Here is a 17,875-nt window from a genome sequence, read left to right as displayed (position 1 = left end):
GGAGACATCACAGCTAAAGGGCTGTAACTTCCTAGGTGACAACCCACACTGGGGAAGCGCTCTTTTCTGCTCTAAGATGTTACATTTGCCAGTATGAACCCATCTTGAACTAGTTACTGAGCCATTACCAACTGGGACTGGAGTCAAACCAGAATAAGTTTAAGCATAGCTTGTTGTTTGCAAACTGGAAAGTTTATTGTTTTAGGATCAAGAGAAAGGAGTTTAGGATTTTCATCAGAGTCTTCCACTGACTTTGTGTATGAATTTAGGTTGTGCTTTTCAAGGACATCTTGCTCTCTGGCTTCAGGTGATAAAAGGTTGCATCAGGAGGCAAATCTCTTGAATGTCCCCAGTAATTGTCTTTTAGAATGTACTTGGTATGCTACAACCACCTACAGGCATTCTCTCTGTGGGTCCAGACCAGAGTTAATCTGCACTAAATCCCACAAGCTCGTTATCAKCTTGCTGTAGGGGCCTTAGCACCAACTCTTGCGCTGGGCTTCTTTTGATGTGCAACACCTGCTGATAAAACCTCAACAAAGTATACTGTGGAGATATGGCTAACATCTCCAAATTGCTCTTCAGCTCCTGCCTTGTGCACAGACTGCTGTTTAGGTTGATGTGCAAGAGCCACTTAAGTGTTGATGCTCTGCCTGGTGCCTCAATTCAGGCTGAAATCGTAGAGACCTAAAGTAAGAGTCTCAGAGTAACTGTTCTCCTGCTTCTCTCACACACAGGGTTTGTCTCCTAGCTCTGAGAGCTCTTAAGTGCCCCAAGTACCTTTTAAATACCAATATTCAAGTCATTTGGTTCTTCTCTTACACAAGTCTCTASTGAATTGGAGATAAAATAATGTACTTTTGACTCAAAATTTCATCCTGCAAGTGAACACATACTTGCAAAGAGTTGAAATCCTTGGCTAAAAGCTGCTGCAGTTCTGTGAATTCTAGTATAATATTTTAGCCATACATTTTAACCAAGGACAGCAAATCAGTTCAGACCCTGTGATCCTGCAGAATAAAGCACACGTGAGTTCAYAAGATTTTTCTGCTAGTCTATACAGATGCATAATGCTTAAACTAGTGACCTGCATATCTCTGGACCTTCCAGGAGACATCTACTGCTTTTCATAATAGGTTTATTAATAAGGGACTGTGTGAAAACTGGAAGAATGCATTTTTGGGGAGATGAAACAGAAGGTATATATTCCTAGTCAGATAGTGGGGGAAAAAAATTGTACAAAGAGCTGCTCCTTAGTTCATCAGTTTACTCTGGCTAAGGAAAGGTTTGTTAGTGTAAGGCATTCTCTACGTGTTTTTCACTGAGTTATCTGTTACTTYTGCACTTCTTGCTCAGACCAGACTTCCAGTGAAGGAACAAATTATAGGCTTCTGTTTAGAAATTTTAATTTTGTAATATAGTTGTTCTTAGAGACTTCATCTGATCTTGAATTGCGTTATGCTATTTGCTGTATGAAACAGTGACTCTCCTGAAAAAGCTATGGTGGGATAGAAAATACAAAGAAAAGGAGAGGAAAATGAGGCAAAAATGGGTTTCTTTCCAGTTGAAAGGGAGTTAAATAGCTTTCCAAGGGCTGCAGGCTGGAGCTTGTGGAAAGCCAGAAAAGTCTTCGCTCACCTATCTTTTATCTGGAACAATATTCTATTTTACACCTGCCTTAGCCTGTTTTGGAAAAGTAATTGGGTGAGGGTTTTCAAATTTCCTTTAGTTTCATCTTCACAGTGCTGAAATGAAGGCTTTATCTGAGCATCAGCAGAAGGATGACATGAAGCTTTTTTGTGGTGGATGTAGGTTCACCCATGTCATGTCTAGGAAAGGAAATTGCCTTTCTGGTAACACATTACTGTATGCCCTAGTCTGAAGGGGGGCAAAACAGCTCTACAGGCAACAGTTTAAGGATAAACAGCTCCAGAAACAGTTTTGTCCTAGACATTTTTTGTTTGTCATGTGACATTTTCAAGCTATTTCTTTTTGCAAAGATTAAAATAAATCTACTCTAATGTTCTAATCAATTTTCAGCTGAAATATATGTGGAAAATAGTATTCACAGAAAATTGTGAATTTATGGAAAATAAAATTTTTGATGGGGAAAGATATTGATCTTTTTAGTATTCATTTTTACAGAAGAAAAGTAATTGTGAAACCTCTGTGTGAATGATAAACATTTTTGTGAACAACTTCTTGCTTTTGAATAGAATCTCCTCTTTAGCAAGGGAGAAGAGTTATACCAATCATTTAAGCAGCGTGTAATAGCTGTCCTTCCTCTCCGTGCTACCTTCAGTTCTTCTTTAGCCACTGGAAATGAGTTCAGTCTGTTTAGGACTGCCTTTAAAATAAATAATGAAATTATATAATAATAAATATCAATATTTATTATGCTATGATGGCWTTTTATAACAGAGATTTTACATATATTTATTATATATAAAATTTTATATGAGGATCACCCCTCCATTAGAGAGAGACTTCCATACTGGCTTTAGAAAGATACTATATTCCTATTTTTCAGATGTCTAGAGCTTCTCATCATTCTGATTTTAGGATATTAATTGCTGAGCTGGCTATGTTATAGAATTTTTGCTCAATGTAACCCGCAACCACCTAGCCAGCTCTCTAATTTTTAGTCAAGCTCRGTAATAACTATTTTGGGGAAGTGCATGCATAAGAGGATATGCAGTTTCAGTGAGGAAACAAGAAGAGTAATATCCTCAAAATATATATAGCAAACTGAGCTGACTCAAGTTGGACTTCAGTTAGAAGACAGGCTCTAATACTGTTGCAAGAGTAGCACAAGGGTATTTAGTAACTGGAAAGAAATGTCATATATTCCATACTTATATAACTACTCTATGAATAAGTATTCTTTGGCTTCAGATCTGATTTTCAAAAGTCTTTCTCTGATTTCTGTGTGTGTTGGAGCCTGGTAATTTTTATTAATTAAAAGTAGTTGAGAAGGACAAACTTTCTTTTGATAAATCTTGGTTCTCGTTTTTAAGCCACTCATAAGTGAATGGATGGCTTACACTTTTTACTAGCTATTTCTAAGACTCTTCAGAATAAAACCAAGACTTCTGGCTCTTCTATAATTAAAAAATTATGAAGTTACCAAATTAGAATATGAATTTCTAAATATTCTCATTTTCTGAATTCTCTATTAGTATTTATTGTTCTGGTGTGCAATGTAGAATCAGCTGTTGTTCATCAGATAGCTGGGAAGATGTTTGGCTTTCTGAATAGCATCTGAGAATGGCAGACTCTCAGGTACCTGGACTATCAGTAAAGCGTGGTCTTTAGAGATGACGTGGCAAAGCTCTAATTAATACACCTCTTTCTCTTTTTGTTGCCTTTCTTAGGAAACTGCTGGAAGAATGTTGTGACCCTGGTCAGCTCTTTGCCATGACAAAGCAGAACTCCCCCATGGGAAAGAATCTCTGGTTTGATGGGGAATTGTTATATTCTTTCACTATTGATAATGCAACTTACTCTCTTTTCCCACAGGTTAGTAACTTTTGTTCTTTTCACTTTAATTATTAATATATTAATATACTAAATGCTAGTATGGTGCAGATGAATGCAAATGGGCTAAACACTTGTGTCAAGAAATAGCATATTTTCATTTCTGAATACAAAATGCTCATTTTTGCTTTTTTACTTGTGTTCTGAAAATTATGAAATAGTGACCTGTGTAGTAATAAATATTTCCATTGTCACTTTCCAGGATTTCCAGTCTCTTCAAATATAAGAAGGTGATGAGATTGGGATTTCCTTCTTGATTTTTAAAATAATGATAAAGGCTGGCTATTTAAAAAAGTGATTTCTGTATTTTAGTCACTGACAGTCACAAACAGTTTTCAAACCCTGACAGCTAGAAACTTCCCTTAGTTAAACAAGGCCTGAGAATCTTACATAATCATGTGTCCTCAGAAGCTGGCACTTTAGATAAAACATCAAATCTGGCAAGATACGTGATGACACTATGCGAGCTGGCAGTGCTACAGAACTCAGAGGTGAATCTTCAGGAAAACTTGCTTTGCTCTCATAACACTTAGAGACCTGCCAATATTATTGGCATCATTCTTTTTCTTTTCTTTTTTTTTCTTTTTCTTTTTTCTTTTTTTAACTGAAATGGCAGCTTCTGGCCTGTATTTAGATCCAAATTCAAACTGATCAATTCCCTTGATGTCAGTAGAATTTGGCTGGGTTACATTAAAAAGCAAAGGTGTCTAGAGAACTAGAATTTTACCTCAGTTACCCTGTTGGAAATTATCTGGAGTAATTCCTCATCCCTTTCAAATTCTCATCTAGAGTTACTTCAGTTTCAATCTTTTTAGCTAAGGAATGATGGCAGTTTGTATAAAGGTATCCAAGTTACTTTCAAGTTAATGAAGTTTACTGATGGCAAGCAATGTAAGCCTATAACAGAAGCCAATAACATGACTTAGTCAATTCTTGTTGTGCTTTGAATATTAGAAATGGTTTGATGTTGTTCAGGAAAAGTGATAAGAGGAGACTTACTTACTGAGTGCTGAGAATTTGTAATACTGATCAAGACTTCTTATATGTTTATTATTATATGAACTGATGTTAAATAATCAGTTTATTATATTGACTTCTGTACATGGAATCAGATATGTTTTATATTGTTATAGATTAAAAGAAAGTCAAACATCTGGAGATGACTGATTTACATGTTGCTTTAACTTCTTAAATGAAAGGTATAAATACTTTTTAAGCCTCACAGTTGCTTTTGAGCCATTCACACCAGGCTATTCATTTTTTGCAGTTTGTTATACAGGTAGAGGAGTTTTTTTAGGGGAGTTTCATTAAACTTGTTATGCAAATTTAACATTAGAAAATTAACTTTTTTTTAGGGTATTTCCAGATCTCAAAAAAAGAGTTATGATTTACTTTGAATCTTTTTTTTTTTTTTTCCTTCAGTGCAGAGAGGGGAAACTGAGATTTGGGGAAAAGGAGGTTGGATCAGCCACTTTCTATGTCAATACGTCCACCAGAGAAACAGTGAGACAGCTCTATCTTATTTAGGCTGCAGATCTGCTGCCTTTTCACTCAGTTGTGCCTGTTGCAAGTAAGCAGTTGCAGGGTCTGCACCTCCCGTGCACTCAGCTTTCCTCTGATGTAGTCCACAGCTGCTGGCTCTCGGCAAGCTAAATAAACAAGTAAATGCTGAATGTCTACAGAGAGTGCTTTTCCTGTCTTGCAGCTGGAATGAGGCTGCCCTACTGGAATGAATTTCTATCCCTACCTCTGAGACTGGTAGAAAGTTTATAGTGTGCCACAGAGCAGCAGTTGTAAATCTTTTTTATGATATGCTTATTATGATTTGTTGATACAGTATTTCTTTGTTTCTTGGAGATAACTAAAAGAACTGTAAACTTTGTGCTGCTCAAAGATATTGGCAGCAGCCACTGAAAATATGAATGTATTTTTTAACATTTCAAAAGAACGCTTTGTGGGTGGTTCAGAGAGGTCATTCTATTTTGTGACAGATTTGAAAATTCATCTTAGTTTGGAAAGACTCAAATTTGGTTTTGTTTGGATTAAAGTCTTGCACTCTGCGTAGCCACAGCGGTGTCCTACATCCTTTCACAGAAAATTGCAGAGTACCAGATGGGCTCCTTCAGAGAGGTAAATGCTAGTTAGATAGGAGTTGTGATCCTAGGAGCTCTAACAGCTTCCCAGCTCCCAGGCCTATTCCCCAAATTTATCTGTTGGCAGGGGCAGAAGAGAGGACCTGCAAAATGCAAAACAACATGAGGGACAACATGAGCTAAGGAGTTGGGACTTCAGGATCTCTGTGTCCTCTTAGGCTTGCCAAGCAAGCTGTGAAGGGGATTAGATGCTGTGTGGAGAGGAAAAAGGCTGAATTTTTATGATGTCCTAACTCTAAAACGGTTCTAAAAATCAATTTCAGTACCCATTCTACTGTTCTAGAAATATTATTCTACTAATGAATTGATGAGTATTGCATTGCTGACAAGTGCTACTCACTGCTGCACCTCCATGCCACACACTTTATAAATACCACTGTCTGTGGCTTGCTGTGTTATTCTCATGTATTTTGCCGCAGGAATTTTGTAAGCCTCTATCTGATGAAACCTTGTTAGACTTAAAAGCTTAGGAAGACTTACTAGTAGTGAATTCTTAAATGAAGTATTTTTCTAGCTCTCTCTCTGCTTCTAGACGAATACTGGACTAACTTTTTCAGGCCTCTTCTTGAAGAACGGCTTCCATTAGTTTAGTAGCAACTGGCAAGCAATTCTTGTGAAGATGAAAATTCCTTTCAAAAGTATTCAGAAGCTTGAAACCTCTTAGAAAATATGGGTTATACTCTGAAACACTCAGAGGATATAACAAGAATGTAAAGGGCCGCAGCTATGTTGATGTAATCGAAAAGATATTTCCTCTAGGATAAATTAGGGGGGAAAAAAAGCTCCATCCACATCAATCTCCTGGGCTTAAGCCATTTTGTACTTGCAGAAGATTTCTCTTCTCAACCCTGAACCAGTTATTAACTTATAGCATAAAGTAACTCAAAACTAAATGGGAAACTTGCTATATTTTGTGGAATAGAATAAGCTTGCTATGCGTCGATGGAAACTTATGTAGAAATAATATCAGTATCTCAGGCCTTAATATGTAAAGAGTCCCTTATTACTGAATGTGAAAAGTACAAAATAGAATATTTTTCTTCTGAGYAATTTGTGTAGATAAAGTTATTACAGCTGGTTCAGCATTTTCTGATGAAGAGCTTTTCCACTGAAAAATGCTGTTTCATCAAAATATAAACTTTCTGTATCAATTCTTTGATTTTTTTTTCAAATTTTATTTGAAGTGAAAAGATTAAAAGGTTTTGGTGGTGTTAGACATTTTATTTTACCATTTTTGTAATGTAATATTTCAATTGTTTTTCTCACTCTATGGTAGTTTTTTTTTAAAACATTGTTTGATTATATTCCTACTTCTTTTTAGTTTTAAGTTTTTGATAGAYCAAAGGAAAAATACATTAAAAGGAAAAAGCTGCTGCGTGGAAAATTGCAGCATTCTGACTTTCATGTCAGAGTGAACAAAATTTGAAGTTGCAGAATTTTCCAGGAGCCAACAATTCCAGCTGCTGGACATGCCTTCTCCTACTCTTCCCCCTTCTCCCTGTCTTGTTTTTGCTATTGATTTCTAAAATWGCTTGTTTTGAAACAGAAATGAAATATTACACAGAATGTAAAATCTTTCMCTTTCTGGAGAGAAACTGCTGGTGGTTCATTGTCAATATCTAAAGGACGGGCAATGATGCAGGACAGATTGGAAGACTCTTCAGGAATGTTTCCTTCACAGGATGTGGCCCATCATACTGCCTCCATGCAGTGAGAGCAGAGATCCCACCTACACCTTGTCTCCCAAATGTACAGTGGTGGTATTACCTGGAGCTGTTGGATAATGCATGTGATTTGCAATTAAAATTGAACTTTTCCTGACAAGCAGCTTTGTTGTGTTACCTATTGTGATCTACAGTGCTGCTTAGGAGGTAAAGCATTGCGTCGGCATATAGATGTAGGTATAGATTAACAATATTAACAAGATATAACAATATGTATTAACAATAGCAGGTTATTCTTACTGCGTGCCTTACCAGCTTTCTACAGCTTTCTACGTAGGCCTGAAGTTTCAGTAATGGCCAGTAATTTTGGCTACATGACTGAGGGTCTAGAGTTCAGAGATGCAGATTACTCTATTCCAGCTGAAATCAGTGGGATGGGTGGATAAACCTCTGAATAACCAGATTGTGAGGAATCAGAATAGACACTGAAGGTCATGAGTGACTTATAAACATTTTCTTCCCCTGTTATGGGCCAAATCTTATACTGATAATGGGTCTGCATGTTGGTAACTGTTCAGGAGTCCTATTCCTCAGGACATGTAGATACACACRTTGAGCCTAGACATTTAGCTAGATAGCTGTGATCTTGTTAAGATATCTTGAGGCATGACAGAAGGTATGACTAGCATTTGCCACCCTTTCTGACTAAAATGGAGGAAAACGGGCTTCTATATATTCTCATAGCAATTTTTAGATGCTATGAGTAAAAGTGATGTAACCATAAGAGGAGTCGGGATGTAACTCAAAACCATGTGAAAGAGAAGTGAACTAAAAGTCATTTGTTTTTAAGGTAGAGAGTAAAAAATATGCCAGTCTCAAACATTTTCCAGAAAAATTTTGTACTCCTTCCCATCTTCCCCCAAGGTCTCCAAACCAAACTTCAGACCCCTTTACCATCAAAGAACAAACTCACCATACTATTGACCTGTTTAAACAAATTGTTTTTTCCACATGTTGGCAAAAGCTTAAAGCAAGATTTTGAGCAGAACCAAGATGAATTTCCAAGCTCCTATCTCCACCTACCCAAAACACTATGGAAAAGTATTATTTTTTGGAGGGAGAGGAGAGAATACATTTCAAGAAAAATTTCAAMTTTTAGACTTGAGCTTTTTAATTTGACAAAATAAGCTATTTAAACTTTTTCTAGTTTTATTATATTTCACTTGAACTGATTAGATTCATGAAGGTACAAGTAAATTATTTTGAATTACTAAAATATGATTTCCTACCTGCTCCAGATCTCTTAAAAATGTCATCAGGTGGAAAAATGTCTGCTTGCAACAAGCTTCTCTAGAATTATCATCTTGTCACAAATGCTCTACAAGAAATCTAAAGGAAATAGCTTCAAACTTCAAATAAGTTTGGGAAAGTTGGCCATTGTYTCAGGATACATCATGATGAGGAGAAAGGCTGTATTTGTCAAATTGTTATTCAGAGTCTATTTAAGGTGGCATTAAAATTTAGATTCTTTATTTTAAAGGTAGGGAAAATATTATTGCTTTACTTGTAAATGCCATATGGAGAAATCCTCTGACATTTTCTAGTTTATCAGGATGAATGGTGTGTGCTGCATAAAATGGAATGATTTTATGATTTTTCACAAAGTGTTCCTTGTGCTATATGATATGTTAATAGGCGACATTAATTTTTAATCCAGAATACCTATTAGAATCCAGGAGCTTCTGATTTGTCTTGGTTACTTACAATAGTCTCATTTGGCCAGAGATTTTTATTACATCCTTTTCTGACGCTGGACTTGCTTTGCCACAGCACTCCATTGACAAACAAATTCCATAGCCCTGCATTAGCAGCCTGCAGTTAAAGCATTTTATAATTATTTCAGAAAATACAGATTTGGAAAGGAAGTTTGATGTAAAATATGTGGCAACTGTAGGATCACAGGAAAAAACATACTCAACATGAGGAAGAAAATGGTGGTTTAATTTAAGTAAAAGGCAAGGGCTAAGAGCAGCGAGTATGGGAAATTGTTAGTTAGGAATGTAGTTGCTATGCAGAAACAGGACAAAATGTTAAGTTAGATCTGTGTAAGAAATGCAAACCACATTAACAGGAGAATTTATCTTCCTGAAGGAAAAACCCCATGTGTTGTCCTAACTGATCCAGGTGACAGAATTGACTCTAAAATTGTGTATAAAGTGGGAAAGCATGTGAAGTGAAGGGGTTAGGTTGCAGGACTGCAGTGTCTCCAGGAGATATAAGATTATTGACTTTGGTGAAGTGTTTGGCAGTTTCTTCTCTTAGCTTTTGCTAGCAATCTAACTTGTTTGAAGTATTCTGTTCACAGTGAAGTTTTGTTTGTAATTAATTGCTATTTGGGGAAATATATTAGAACACCGGCTGAGTCATTTCTGTCCTGATTTTGGGGGATKTTTTTTGATTTCCTATATAGAGGCATGAGGTGCAGACCTAACATTTTCTGAGCAATTGTTATATTTACTCCTGTTAATTTTAGTATYTAACAGGTATTTTAGTGACTTATTTTGAATTATATTGAGCTAGTATTTGGAGGAATTTCTTGGTACTGTCTTGGTTTCCCCTCCTGCCTTTCCCCTCCCGCTTTTTCCTGAGCACAGTGACTATAATATTCTTTGCTATAATAATTATATTCTAACTATATTCTTAGTTGAGGTTACATATATTTCCTTAAAATGAAACTGTAATAAACACGTATTGTTGCAAACATGAAAAACATTGCATGTTAAAATGAGAAGAGGTAGTTCTATCTTGTGAAATGACCTCCACATTTTAGGAATACAATTAATAAGAGATCTTCTAGATTGGCAAGTTGTGTCCCTAGTCAGCTTAAGCAGTATAATGCCATTCCTAAACTAAGATATGATATATTATCTGTACAGACCTGACAAATTCTGATCTTTTTAGAGCATGAGTCTTCCCTCATTCAGTACTAGGCAATTGTTATCAGGGTAATTGAGATCAAAATCTAGCTTAAACTTGACTTAGGTGAAACTCTTATCCTTACACTGAATATTGACTAATTAAGAACTGCAGAATTGGACCATTTTGTGCAGCCTGTTAGCAAAGCTGGAATAGGTCATCAGCTATTATATTTGGTCAGTTAAGCAAAAACCATCCATCCAAAAGCATCCCATATACACAAGATGCAAACATGCTGCATGGTGAAAATCAGATTTCGGCTGAAAAAAAAGATATGTGAGATGTAATATGTATTGTCTGGAGTAACACTAGAGGATGGGCAACATATTTTTATCGAGGCAAATTGAAAGAGAGCAAGGAGTGGCTGGCTGTCCCTGCTGATCACCAGATACTTTTTTTGGTCTCTCTGGGCTTGCAAGGATGTGTTCTGCAAAGCTGTTTAGCCAGACTATATTTGTCAAGGCTGATTTTTCTGGAGTTTATTTGCAATAATGCACATGCCAAATTGGCTTTATCTCAGTTAATACAAATACATAAATAGGCACTGACCTTTCTAAATGAAACAARTAGGGAGGAAAGGAAGAACTAGACCTGGCTGCAAAGTGTCAGTTTGGCCCAAAGGGAAARAGGAATGACAGCCCTAACTCCACGTTTCTGCTTCAAATCTGAAGTGACCCAGTATCAATCATTTTCTAGGTAACAGGAGAGTTTATCCAAGCACACCCCAATGCCTTTGCATCACAGACCATTATATTCTGGAGTATTCAAAAATGCACAGATCAATCCCACTTCTAATATCTAATTATGCTCAGGTCAAACCACAAATAACCTAAGGTTAAATGTACTAATCCCCAAGCCAGAACCAATTCTTTGCTGCTGTTTGGAATTCCAATCATGATAGAAATGTTTGGGATTACATGAGGGTGTGGAAGAGCAAATGCGGTCCCACTTCTGCATTATTAGGGATACTGAGCAATATTTTTAAAAAGTATAAAAGCTGCTGGATTGTTAYGGAGCCCACCTAAGATAGAAAGGACATGGAGTATTTTCAAAAAGATAGTTCAGCCATGAGTATATTACTACTCTGAGTGATTTTGTATTACTTGCAAAATGGTTCAAATAGCATAGCTGATGTATGTGTTTCCAGGGCTGTGGTATTGGCAGGTGAAATGCAGGCAATGTCTTGGGAGAGCGAGCTCTGGGGCACCTGTCAACTCATTGGCCTCACAACAGAAACTTTCTRCTTTATGTAACATTTTTTGACAGTGCCTGGGAGCCGTAATTATGGATTACGGATTATCTCGTAGCGCTGGAGGATGTGTAAAGTGCAGAGCAAAACCACTGGTCTAAACCCAAAGAGCAAGGGAGCAGTGTGGGTGAAGGAGGCCAGAGACGCTGCACTAACGCCATGGGAATTTTAGGAGCTTTTTAGTCAATGTTCTGGTGTTTTAGAGGAACATAATTTTGCTGCTTGATAAGCTAGAAATGTTGAGGAAGAAGAATTAAAGGAAGTGATCACAGATGAAAAACTGTAGCCATGGCAAACTTCTCGCATCTGATGGCTAGAAGTAACTATGAGGCATATGATTTTTTCCCCCTTTTCTTTTTTTTTTTTTTTTAATACCCTGGTTCAGAGTATAAAAATATTAATAAAAGTTAGGTCTAGTCTGCCCAGAGACAGAACAGGTATGTTTGCTTTGTTTGTTTCACTGTAGCTTTATATAACTGATAAGATGCTAAAAAGAGGCTCTTTTTTGATGCAGGGTTTTCTCTGACAGTGAACTCRTTTATATATACCAAGACTTCCACCTACAGGTGTAGTGAAACCTTTGCTTCTTTAGAAGTTGATATTTAAAACCTGAGTAAGATTAAGCCCTATTATCCTGACCACCTGTTAGCTTTTATTACTATTTATGTATTTTTATTAAGTGTCACCTTGTTGAMTTTATAGCATTTTTTATCATGTATGTGAATATATTTGTTATTCAGTGTTTGTATTTACTTACATTAATTTGGCTGTATTCTGTAGTGAGCATCTTTGGTGAAATACATCTAAAATAGACTTAAAATCAGCACTGGTTTGTTTTAGGCTCAGTTTTCGTTCAATTTTATGCCTGGCAGTTACCACCTGGCAGAAGCCTGAGTAGGACTTGATGAAATATTGCATATTTCTATATATTTTTCATATAATTCTGTTTGTTTTTGGACATGGCTCATGYAAACTATACTGCAGGATGGCAGAATATCAGATCACATTCAGAAAGTATTTCTCCAGCAGCAAAGACATAGCTCCTCTCCTCTTCCAAATACATGGATATTCCCTGCTACAGCTCTGTTTCCGAATATGGGTGGACTGTGGTTCAGYAGAGTCTGCAGGTAAGGTTCTACTTCTACAGAAGTCCTTAAGAAGGGGTAGTGCTTTTACAGATCTTACAGGAGGATCCTGTAGTGCCTTTCAAAAGAACTTTTGTATATTCTCGCTTAGAGGGAGATGTAGGCTCCACTTCATGTTTGAAGAAAAATTTGCTGCAATACAGTTCAAAAATTGACTGATGTAGCCAGAGATGGTCAATTTAGAGACCTTACAACCTGATATGATGTGGAGGGGMAGGGCTGTGGTTCCCCTCTGCAACATCTTTTATCAACTGAATTGCTCCCATGAGGCAGGCATTGGCTTCCAAATGACATTTTATACTTACGTCATCAAACAAAATAGTGATTTTCTTACATCAGGATGCTCTGGATAAATGCTGTGATACTGGGCCTGCAGCTGAAGTATCGTTAAACCTGCTGTTGGTCAGATCAAGAATTTGGGCAGTTTTTCCTTCATGGCCAACAGAGCTTCCACTTCTGCAGTCTTTAGAGGATTTTGACAGAGAAATCTGTGCTGCAGGCTGTCTACTGGCCAATAAAATACCAGTATGAGGTAATAATTTTGTGTTGGTGGCTAAAGGGGGGAGACTGGGAGACTGTAGTGTGAGGCAAAAGCAAGGTAACTGACGGCACAGTTCTTTTTTCTTTTTCTTTTTCTTTTTTTTTTTTCCTGAGTTGAAATTGGTTGGGGTGTAACAACTGACAGCCCGGTAGATCTGGACTTGGGTAATGTAATGATGAATCCCAAATGCAGGATGCTGTGACAACACATCTTTCTGAGACGCATCTGTGAACTGTGGGAATTTGGGTCTGATGATAGGCAACAGGGCTAGTCTGAATATGTTGTGGAGAACAGCTTGCATGYGTTTATCTAGCTTTGCAGATGATTTCAAGTTAAAAATGCTGAAGCCCAAGACCACGGCTCAGGCTCACTGACTTCAGTCCACTCCATCAATCCCGGAAGACTACTGCAGGCATTTGCAGGATCTTTTCATATGAGAGGCATTATTGYCAGCAAATTTTTGCGTGCTTTCCTAAGTGAGCCCTTGACCTATAAGCTGAAAGTCAGTCACAATATCTTGTGGGCAGGGTTAGGCTGGTGGTTCGGGGTTGCTGGCATGTCAGCAGAGTGCCTGCGGCAGAGCAGCCAGGATGTTGCCTCATGGAAACTCTTTACCTCCAATGCTGAAAGGCACAGGATGCCAGAGAGTCACTTGGTCAGGAGGAGATAGTTTGAATTGCGTTGCAGATATTAGCTGTTTGAAAACTGTAATGTTCTCTAGGAACTGCAAGTCATGCAGGTGGATCTGGGTACCATCGTACTCTGGCATAGGAGTCACATAACATGCAAAGAACAGAAATGATACATGATGGGGGCCTGACTTTTCTCTTTGCCCAAAGAATGTGCCCTGTTAGAAAGGGGACAGAGCAGTTTTCTTCAGTGGTAAACTATCYATCTCAGTGTGGAGGAGTAATAATTGTGATCAGAAGATCCTTATGTGAAACAGCTCAGAGTCAGTTTTCTTAATAATAGCACAACACCCTTGTGCAACTAATACTGCCCTAGCTAGTCTTTCCAGTGTGAGAGCTACATGGCTGAGTGTGAACAGCTGAACTGCGTAATTCCTCACATCCTGTGCTTGGGAAGTATGGGCATACAGTTTTATTCTAAGACACTGTCTAAATTCATACAATTTAAGCTAAGGTATGTTACACTGAAATGCGGGTGCATTGCTGTCTTATGCTGATGGGGTTATCTAGTCAGCTCTTCAATCTGATGAGGGTAAGTACACTATCTAATGCTGATACATATCAGAAGTTGGTCTACAGCATCTCCTTATTTATGGTTTTATGGGTGTGACCAGCATCTCTGTTATCATAGATGTCCTATGATAATGAAGCTTTCCTCAGACAGGAAAAAAAAAGTCAATAGAATGAAGGTGACACTAGTGACACTAACACTTGTGCATCCAAGTGATATGCGTATGGAGGCAGCTCACTCTGAAATYCCTCTTCACTCACCTTTATTGTATCTTCTCTGATTTTGTTGTGTCTAGTTAAGTACATGCCTTAGCCAGCTGCAAATTTATGCGGAGGAATGCCTAGCAACCACATGCAGTGATTGAGAGCATGCTTGTTAGTACCATCATGTGCCTGCTGTACTTGAAAAGGAAACACCGGTTATAAAAGAATAAGTGCTTCGGTTGTTATGCCCTCAACTGAAAGACACCACAACAAAATCAACAAGATCAAGCCTATTTTTRCACAGTTCCAGCAGTCAGAAGAAATGCACAAAGAAAATGCATTCAATCACAGCATATAATCCAGACATACAATACTCTATAATTTTACTTTTACAAAGCCAGSTTTTTAGGGCAAAATTTTTTTATTTGTTTGTTTTTTAACTAACCAAAAAAAAATACTTTGCAACCTCACAGGAATTTATTAGTGCTACACTGAGATGCRCAGGCACTGTTATTTCATTCTGATGATACCATATAAAAACCTGTACAAAATCATAGTCTGGAGGGGGTATTTAAAGGCCRTTACCCCTTCGCCTTTGCCCTGTGGTAGTCTACTATCTCTGGACTGTACCCAACAGATATTTATCTAGTAAATTTCTGCAGCTTCCAGTAATGGAAATTCCACAGCCCACTTAGACARTCCTTTCTAGCCCTCTGCTATCCTTACACGAAGAATATATTTCCCGAYGTCTAATCAAAATCACCCCCGAATATAATTTTAGATTTTTTTTCTGATCTTGTCCACATATGACTGTTATCAAATTTCCCCACAGTCTTTTTCTCTAGACTGAACTACCCTTTCAATCAGATCATTTTTTCTAAACCTCAGATTATTTTTGGTTTTTTGATTGCYCTTAAGGAAGATTTGTGACAATTAACTATGCAGTGCCCTCAGAACATATCATCAGACTTTGCATTTGCAAATAGTCCAAAACATCAAGGGRATAAGGGGCCAGAACCCCTGAAAGACAGAGCTTAATGGCACTTTTCTGCTGGGACAAGTTTGTGTTTAGTKTTGCTGATTATTCCTGTGGCCAGAAGATTACTGGATATTGCTGCTAATGAGGCACACCTAATGTCCYGACATACATGATTTTCTTTTCTCCTCGGTAATACACACTGAGGAYAGAACAGGAAACAGAGCTCAGATATCTTCTGTTTTCTGGGGTAAGATCTTTGTGTGCTGCTATCAGAGCTCTGCCAATCTCTCTACCTCTGTAAACTGAACATACTTTGTGTAGCTGGAGACAGACAATTCCCAATCGCCACTGCTGTCTCCGAGGGGCATAGTGAAGATTACATGGAATTCCTATTTTACCTCTTTGTTTTTCGATGTGTGGAGTCAGGCCAKAGAGTCAGACCTGCCTACAGGGCATAAAATAAAACCAAGCAAACCTTTCTCTCTGTTGGTCAATTTTTATAAGGCTGTGAATATGATGTGAATGTGGAATGGGAAGATGTAGTGTATTCTGGTTGTAGGCTAGCTAAAATATTTGTAGACTAATTTTTTAATAGACATTCCTCTGTGCTATGCCATTGCCAGGCTTTTCCTTAACCTAAAACCCACTGGCTTCTCTCACTTCCTTTCCCTTGCAGCAGAGCTTGGCATGTTGACAGTGTAGCCTATTATCCCAGGAACAGTGCTGCAAATGTAATTGATGGGGTTAGGCTTAATAGGAGAAAATTTAAGTGAAAGGAGAATATAAATGCAAAGGCCATACAGATCTATTCTGTGATCTACTATTGTGCCAGAAAAAGAAATGAGAGAGCCAAACATAAATAATCTTTGTATGACTGTGATGCTCTTTATAGAAATTCCCCCAAGCACTTTACAGTCATTTGCATTTGATGTAGGGTGTTACTGCACAGTTAAATCTATGCCTAGAAATCTGTGGAGAAAATTGAAAAGAGGGTTTTCRTATGGCAGTGGTGGGGGAAAAATACTGCAAATCCCCCTTTTCCTCTGCAATAAGCAGATAGACAAAATGAACCACTATTCTTGCTTCACAGAGARATAAAGTGGAAGAGACCTAGAAACGCCTTATGGTATTCTGGGCAGTATATGCATGTAGCAGAGACTGGAGTGCTCCTCTGCTCTATGGTTTTAAGGATGGGACCTGTYTAGTATTAAAGCTGGATAAGTCATTGTGCATTTGAAGGGTGGGACTACCTAAATGTAGGCTCACCAACACTGTCTTTTTGCAGCTTCTGTTCCCCAGTTTGGGGTCTGTCCTGCAAGCGATACCCAGGTCTGGCATCTCCTTCTCCTGGTATGGCTATTGCTGTGGCTGYGATTGTAGTGGCAGCTGCCATTCATCTTTCGGAGGCACTCGAGGAATCTGTGTTCACTAAGCAAGCAGGTGTGGGTSCTGTATTATTATTCACTAAAAGAAGCACACTGGGGCAATTAGTAACAAACCGTGTTGCGAAACAGGTAAAGCGAAAGCTCGATTACACCCTGGCAATATTCCAGTAGACTTCAGCATAACAAGGTTTTAGTCAACAGTATCCTCTTGCTGAACACAGTTCTGCCAGGGATAAGCAGATTTGTTTCTGTGGCTTCTTTCTGGTAAATACAAAGAATGTCTTCCAGCAGTTCTTGGCCTTTATTAGCCTTTGTTTTCATGTAAGGAGTTGAGTGATTAATTTTGTTAGATCAGTAATCTAATTGACTGAAAAACACWTGTTTGTACCCCTTAAGAAAGACTTTGAGTGAAAGGGCAAGGCAAATTTGAAATAGGCATTCAGACAAGATAAAGCAGAGCTTTTTATCTTCACTGTTCTTTGCTCCYATCCCAACTGATAACATCCTTCCTGTTGCTCATACCAATAAGCTAGGTATCATCKACTCCTCTGCTTTGCTTCATCCTTGCAAGCAGGCTGCAGGCAAGTCTTTCAGGTTCTTTACAAACTTTTCTACTTCTCCATCYGTCTCAGTGAGTTGGTCCTACTCTAAGACTGTTAATTTTGCAAGGCAAAGACAACCTTTTTTGCATGCATGCACACTGTCTGGAACCATGGAGTCCTTGTCTGTGTATGAGGATGGGGTACATAATGATATGCCATAGTAGTCAACAAAATCTTATTAAAGTGGGGTCATCCATAATTTTGCTGGCTCTTATTTTCTTTTCTTCTTCTTCTTCTTCTT

General features: G+C 38.0%; 1 protein-coding gene across 1 annotated transcript in view; it reads left to right on the top strand.

Annotated features, from left to right (window-relative positions):
* Positions 1-17,875, top strand: part of ST8SIA1 (ST8 alpha-N-acetyl-neuraminide alpha-2,8-sialyltransferase 1) — a 136,820-nt gene that overhangs the window by 29,531 nt on the left and 89,414 nt on the right. The window contains exon 2 of the mRNA XM_085323988.1: positions 3,375-3,519. Coding sequence (XP_085180114.1) covers positions 3,375-3,519 — 145 coding nt within the window. The remainder of the gene's footprint in view (positions 1-3,374; positions 3,520-17,875) is intronic.

The sequence above is a fragment of the Rhea americana genome, unplaced genomic scaffold, assembly GCF_003343005.1.
Source record: "Rhea americana isolate MKP2758 unplaced genomic scaffold, rheAme1 scaffold_9, whole genome shotgun sequence".
NCBI classification, from domain to species: Eukaryota; Metazoa; Chordata; class Aves; order Rheiformes; family Rheidae; genus Rhea; species Rhea americana.
The sequence above is the reverse complement of the archived record's forward strand: the minus strand, read 5'-3'. Positions and strand labels throughout refer to the sequence as shown.